Source organism: Camellia sinensis, chromosome 4 (assembly GCF_055761805.1).
Source record: "Camellia sinensis isolate YWXY chromosome 4, ASM5576180v1, whole genome shotgun sequence".
Lineage (NCBI taxonomy): Eukaryota > Viridiplantae > Streptophyta > Magnoliopsida > Ericales > Theaceae > Camellia > Camellia sinensis.
Genome location: NC_138964.1, coordinates 27,567,472 through 27,574,862, shown reverse-complemented (window position 1 = coordinate 27,574,862; position 7,391 = coordinate 27,567,472). Strand labels below are relative to the sequence as shown.

General features: G+C 39.7%; 1 protein-coding gene across 1 annotated transcript; it reads left to right on the top strand.

Annotated features, from left to right (window-relative positions):
• The first annotated feature begins 2,784 nt into the window (after positions 1-2,784).
• On the top strand, positions 2,785-3,627 carry LOC145823653 (F-box protein At5g07610-like). Its single transcript, XM_082923146.1, has one exon. It carries the CDS (start codon positions 2,785-2,787, stop codon positions 3,625-3,627), a length of 843 nt encoding a protein of 280 aa, XP_082779272.1.
• Positions 3,628-7,391: the final 3,764 nt, after the last annotated feature.

Below are 7,391 nucleotides of genomic sequence, written 5' to 3'. Positions count from 1 at the left end.
CTTAGAACACATGCATGTAGGAAATTGTTATGAATTTTCATATTTGAACACAATGTGTGTGTAATTGCTTTGAATATTGCATGTTTGAGCTCAAATGGGTATGATCCATGTTTTAGTTGCTTGAACACATGCATGTAATTGCTTTTACCATTTTTTGTTGCTTGTTTGCTAAGAGTTATGCCATCTTTTAGAGCTTTTCAAACAACCTCTTTTTGGCCTTTTATCCACTGAATTCTAGGGGGATTTCAGTGGCAAAAAGTTGGTTTTGAGGTCCAAAATAGGAGGGGGTGGCCGTCCCTCCTTGTGTCTTCTTTGCAAGTGTTGATAGCCCAACATGTGAGCATGTTTTTCTACCATCTCATAGCATGATCTCAGCATGTTTTTGTGACTTTTTTGACCTTCTTTAGCTCTGTTTTTGTCTGGTTAAGCCACTTGTTGCTTGCTTCTTACACTTGCAGTGTAATCATGCTTACTAGCTTAGCACGCCTAATGAGTTAGCCTATCATTCTAGCTTATGTTAGCTTTATTTCAACATGTTTTTGCTCATGTTTTGTCATGCTTTAGCTCTGTTTTGAGTGGTCTTGGTCTTATGAACTTAGCCTTGCATGGTTGTAGTGTAAATGCCTTCACTAACTTTGTGTTTTGAGGCCTCTAACATATCTTGCATGAGATGTTTGCATGATATAACATCATTTTACATGTGATTTCAGTGCATATATCTCTGTCACACTCTCACATATTTCACACTTTCATTGCTTTTGAGAGTTGTGCATTAAGCCTTGTTTGTGAGCCAACATGTGAGCATGTTTTTCTTGCTTTCTATGCCTTAATTTCAGCATGTTATGGCTACTATTTTGGCATGTTTAAGCTCTATCCAGAGTTGGTTTGGTCATTTAAGCTTGACATCGCATGCCTCTTGTGTAATGCTCTTCACTAGCTTTAATGCTTTTGGCTTTAAACATGTTGTGTATGTGTTGCTTGCATGGTTTAGTGTCTTTAGCATGCCATTTCAGCACTGAAATTCTGCATCCTCCCTCATTTCTTCATTTTTCCATTTGCTTTGAGGGTTGGTTAACCTTATGGTTGTGTTTAAACTTGAGATAGAGCTTGTGCTCAATGGCTTTAACTCTCTCTTTTGCGAGTTCCTCCTAGTCAAAGGCATGGTCTCTCTCATGTCTTAAATCATCATTTGGCTAACCCCTCTCTCATTAGAGGACTTTCACATTGGACTTAATCGGTTAAAGGACTAATCGGTAATATAAAATGTGTAAACAAGAATTGAGCAAAGTAAAACATGAACAAGATAAGCATTTATGTTGCATTGCATGTGTTTGGATCAGACATTAATCCAAACACAAGAAATGTGGGACGTTTCATACTCATAGTGATGAAATGTGTCACGTTTCTTGGTCGCCGACACCCTTGATCATGCATGATAGGGTGGAGGCTCTTTGAGTCTTATGTGCGCATTCATTAAGCTTGTACAAGCTTGGTTCTTTGGCCATCATGCATTGAAAATGCTTGATTAGTGGCTTGAGAGTCAAATGCCACACTCCTTTAAGCTTGAGAAATGATAAGGAGGGTGGTAGTACACACATTTCCTTGCAAATACATTGCCATGCCTCTGTTTGCTCTCTGTTGCAGCAAAAGGAGGAAGTTCAGGAGATCAGTGGCCGACCGGCCACATGTACTAGCCGACTGGCCACCAAAGCCAGCCGATCGACCACCAGTAGTGGCCGATGGCCCCCAATCATAGCCGATCAGCCATCAGTGTGGTCTTGAGATTTAACAGAGGCAATCTGGAGGCTTCATTGCTTGAATTGGAACAATTCACCAAATGTGAGTTTTAAGCCCACTTTGCGAAGTGGAAAAATCATGTTTTAAGCCCACTTGAGGGTGGCAAATCCGCATTTTAGCCCACTTGAAAGTGGTACTTTCAAACTATTTTCGAAAACAAACATGAGTTGTTTTGTTCCAATTCTTGCGATTTAGTCTATACTTGTATGTTGTGTGCATCACATAGTAATGTTAGATTAATAACCGAAATAAGAACACATGTGTTTATAAAACGAACATATCATGCTTAGTAGAGGCCGATCTTTGATCGGGCGAGCGGGGGTGCTCATTTCAGGACCTTTCCCTCTCGTACCCAAGTTCCCGAGCTGAAGCAACTTTGGTGATGACGGACACGTGGCCTTTGGCATGAGTCAGGGTTTCCTACATTTTCCAAAAATAAAATATTTAGGTGGTGACTCTGTGATCTGGCAAAGCAGTCCAGTTTGGCATTATTTGTTTTAAAATCAATTTTCCAAAATAATTTGCTGGATTGGACTCTTTGGTGTTTATTAGTCTCATATTGCACTTCATGAGATTAGATCAGAACCGTGACAGGAGTCCGAACTGTAGGACCTAATTCGCGCCTCTCCGAAAAGGGGGCACACGAAGAAAGTAAAGCACTACACATACTCTATTCTTGCAGAGTAAAAACTGAAGCATCAAAGCATACAACAAAAGAAGAAGAAGCAGAAGAAAGCTTATCATCGGCTATACTTAGTCGGAACATTCATTCGCTGCTAAATTAATTGGCTCTCTCTCATCTCCGACTCCCAATTCACCTCCAACCACGCTCGCCGAAATCACCATTCCTCCATCTCAACCTTATATTTCTACTCAAACCGTTAATCTCTCAATGAACAACTCCAGTCTGTATTAATTGCTGGACACCAAACTCTTCTTCCCATACTCTCATTTCTCGATGGTATCGTTGTATCAAGTTCTGCAACTATGATTGAACGCTCTTGCAATGGTTTAATCTTGTGCTCTAATGGTTTTAGAAAACCCCCATATATTGTTTGTAATCTCACCACAAAGAAATTCTCACTTCTTCCTGATATTGGTCCCACTTCATCTGAATCGTATCGTAAAAATGCTGCTGCTTTCTTGGCTTTTGATCTTGCGAAATCGCCTCACTATAAAGTTTTATTGTTTAGTTACAGTTATGTTAATAATGGACACTGGGTTGAAATTGAAATTTATAGTTTGCAGACTTCGTCTTGGAAACACGTTTCTGTGCCTGATCCGCGAGGTGTGCCATTATTGTTCAGCGTGTTTTGGAACGGACCAATTCATGGTATAAGCTATGGAAATGTTCATGCTCGATTTGAGCTTGAGGAAGAGAAATTGATACATACCCCAATGCCTCGAAACCCTAAAATCCTTTCTTATGATAAAATTAGGTATTTTGGAGAATGTGGTGGCGATTTGCTTCTTATTCAGACTCCTCAGCGTTGTGCTACAGGATTCAGAATCCTTCAGATGCACAGGGATTACTGCAAGTGGATTGTGAAGTACCAGGTCTATCTTAGACCCATTTTATTTGTGTTACCAAAGACAGCTCGCAAAACCATAATCACACGTTGTGAATTTAATGTGCTATGGGTCGTGAAGGGAGCAAATAAAAAAGATTTTACACTGGTGGTATCTATCCGGGGTAAAGTTATTTCTTATAATGTCAAGTCCAAGACATTGAAGGAGCTTCATGATTTATCAACAAATGATCTTGTTTATTGGGGTGCAAGTTGGTGTAATACTACTTATCAATTCATTGAAAGCCTATCACATGTTTGATCATTGTCCTACATGTTTCTACTTCTTTCTTCAGCAGATGGTATGTCCCTCAATGAACTTTTCTATATTTCTATCTATTTAAGTATTTGTTATTGTTAGTTTCTTGGTCTGTGATGCTATGCTACTATCATCTTTTGATGTTTAGATTCTGTTTTAAGCTTGCATTACAAATAGATTTGGCATTCATAAATTAAGGTTGAAATACAACTGATGTACATAGCATAGCTCCTGTAGTAATAGAGCATTACTGTGATTATCAATTTTGTTGCTTTATATGTGAGCTCTATTTTGACCACAGTAATTCATTCACTCAAGTATCATTTAGATTGTTCCGATTACCAAAGAGGGTATGCTGAACTCATTCACTTCCTGGTTTTAATCTCCTAGTTATGATGTAGTTGGGTGGAATAGTTTTACATGCTCAGGGAAGGAGTAGAATATATTGAAACAAAATGTTTTGAAAAATTGTTGGAATTTCATAATTGTCTTCAACTTAAAGAAATCAATCCGCTGTTTGCAACTGCCATTAATTATTAGTAGTTCCTTTTCATGAGTTTCTTCTTTTGTAAAATTCTTCTAGTAAGACCATGCTGCTTCATTAGTTCCTCCAGAATAAAATGAATTTCCTTAATAAAATAAGAGATTTAAGGTGCAATAATTGTGTTTAGAATTGTGTAAATAGCAATTAATTTTTTTTTAAAAAAAAAGAATATAAAAAGAGAGAGAAGAAATAGAGAAACACAAATACTATGTTGGTAAAATTTAATTTAACATTCAATTGTGATTTATAAGCCGTGCTCATTGTAGACACCCCATTTTTGACCGTCCTCAAGACTTGGATGTCATCGTTTGAACACTCGATGCTTATCCATGCTCGTGTTCATTTTGAGTTCTCCGAGGTCTCGGCCGCGTGCCTTGCCTTAAGATCTCTCAACTTGTCTGCTTTGTGCTTGGTTGTGGACCAAGCACTTGTGTTTTTGCTTCTGAGGAAAGAGAGTGGTTTGTTTGCCATTCCCTCAACCCACTGGTCAAGGCTTGAAGCCATCGACCTTGTTTTCTTGCCATCGGCCAAAAGTGTTGGCCGATCAGCACTATTTTTAGTCGACCGACCATTGTGTTGGTCGATCGGCCATTTTTGTGGCCGAACCCTATTCCTCTGCTTTATGCAGATATTTTGTGCCAGCTAGCACCCATAATTGACCCCTTCCATACACGTGTATGAAGGGATTTGCTTCTTGGTTTAGCTTGCTTTGGAAGCTTTGAAATTGGATTTCTATAAGAAGGAAGCCTCCCCTCCCTTCCCAAGGGTTCAAGAATCTGATATAGAGTTCATATATCCCTCTCTCTCTCTCTCTCTCTCTCTCTTTCTCTCTCTCTCTCTCTGTATATTTGTGTGTGTATTAGTGCTTTAAAGGGTGTTTTGTTCATATTTTTGCACTAGAGCACCTAGTAGAACACCATCCTTGGTTGCTGAGGTGCTAAGGAGTTGGTTTCAGAGTTCTTGAGTTGGTTTTGATCCAAGAAGAGTATTGGAGCTTTGTTCTTGAAGGTGTTCTTCAAGGGTGAGCAAACTTGCTTTTAATACCCCATTTTAGCTTAAGCTTTTAGACCTATTTCCATATTGTTTTAAGCTTAACTATAAACTAAAAAAAGTTCTGTTTTTACATGCTTTAAATTATTGTTTAAGGTCATTTTTCGGTTGGGGGTTGTCTACCCCCTCTTAGGCCTTGTTTGGCCTTTTTTTAAGCTACCTGTTTTGACCCTTGTTCTTGGCTTTGCATGACCTTTCTATCACTGAAATCCAGAGGATTTTCAGTGGTGGAAAGGTGGTTTTGAGGTCTTAAATAGGAGAGGGTCATCCCCTCTCCTTGTTGTCTTGAATGCTTGCATAAATGGCTTATGTTGGTGGCTTGTATGCTTAGCTTGTTTTAGCTTCATTTCAGTATATATTAGGCTTTGTTTTGCCATGATATAGTGTTGTTTTGACTTGGTTTAGACGAACCATGCATGCTTCATGTACTTGTCTTGTGATCCCATGATTTGCCTTAACATGCATTATGTTGTAACATGTCATTTTAGCATGATTTTGGCTCAACTTCATGAAGCTTCTAGCCTTGTTTTAACATGCTTGAGCTCTGTTTTTCATTGTTTTGGTCATGCTTACATTGTTTTTTATAGCTACCATGCAATCTATCTTGTTAGCTTTGGGTGTTTGAGTCACTAGCATGCTCTATTTGGATCATTTCAGTGGCTTGGCATCACTTGTAATGTTATTTCAGTCCATGTTTCATGCTCAAACACTTGCACTTATTACTCCTTTAATGTCTTAAACGGTTTGTGTTTTATGCCTTATGAATGTGCCATTGTGTATGCCACCATGCTTAGGCATTTGGGATGCCATCTAAGTGGGATTTTGGGCTTACCTTGACATGCCAAAACTCTGATTTTGGTTGCTTAAGTCATGCCATGTTTGGTTGTGTTAGGTGTAGTGTAACACCTCTTTTGTGGCCTTGCATGCCTCATGTTTTGGCATTGTGTTCTAGCTTGTGTTGGCTAGTTTTAAGCTCACTTTTGGTCTTGTTTAAACCTGCCTTGGGACTGTTTTAAGTCCCCTTGGCCCTTTGGGGCTTGCTTCATGTAGCCTTGGTTTGTGTCCCTTGGCTAGTTTCAAGTTTTGAGCTTTATTGCATACCTTACTTGCATTATTTGGGTGATTTGGCATCATCCCTAACATGATTTCAGAGCTTACCATGTTTATCATATGTCCATATTTATTCCCTTTTAAGTGTGCTTAAAAGTCGCCCTTTTATGCCTAAGTGTTAGGTTAATTAGCATGCATGTTTGTATGTGTATTTCATGCCTTTGTCGCATCATTTTGGCCACTGATTTTGGCCCATTTGAGAGTTGCCCATTTTGGTTTAAGACCATCTCCGCATGTTGTTGCATGCTTGCCTTGCATGTTGTTGCATACTTGGCCCCTTGTATGTTGTTGCACGCTTGAGTTATATCGCATTTGGCATGCCCCTTTTGCTAAGTTGCTTTGCATGCTTGCATGTATTGTCCCTTGCATGTAGTTGCATGCTTGCCCCACATGTTGTTACATGCTTACCTATCCTTGAATATTGTCACATGCCTTGCATGTTCGCATGCGTGTCTAGGTTGCATTGCATTTGGTATGCTTATTACCATTAGCCTTGTAGGGCATTGTCATTAACATGCTCATGTTGCATTAGTTTTGATTGCATATTTGCACCCCTTGCCTCTGGATCAACCATGATAGAGTTTGGGGCCCCTTGTTTGTTTTGTGTGCATTTCATTTGATATCAAATGCATACTTGGCTCCTTTGGCCATCATGCATTGAAATGCGTGATTAATGGTCCGAGGGTCGAGAACCATACTCCCTTGAGTTCATAACATGATAGGGAGGGTGGTCGTGCAAACATTGTCTTGTAAATGCATTGCCATGCTCTGTTTGTTCTCTGCTGAAGCAAAACAGCATTCTACAGGAATAGACAGCCGGTCGGCCATCTAAAGTGCCGGTTGGCTACAAATTGTTGGCCGAGAGCCTCACATGTGGTCGATGAACAGTTATCCTTGGCCGATGGTCTTGTCACTTGGTCGATGGACTCTCAGCATGTCCCCAAGGTGGTTTAGAAGTATCCTTGAGACTTGTGCAGTTTTCAGAGGTGCAGAGTAGTGCAAATAGAGGCAACATGACATGGCGATGGATTTCCGAGCGAAGCCGACCGAGCATGCATGCATC

Excerpts from the sequence above, each read along its gene's own strand:
- LOC145823653 (XM_082923146.1), top strand. The coding sequence starts at position 2,785 with ATGATTGAACGCTCTTGCAATGGTTTAATCTTGTGCTCTAATGGTTTT.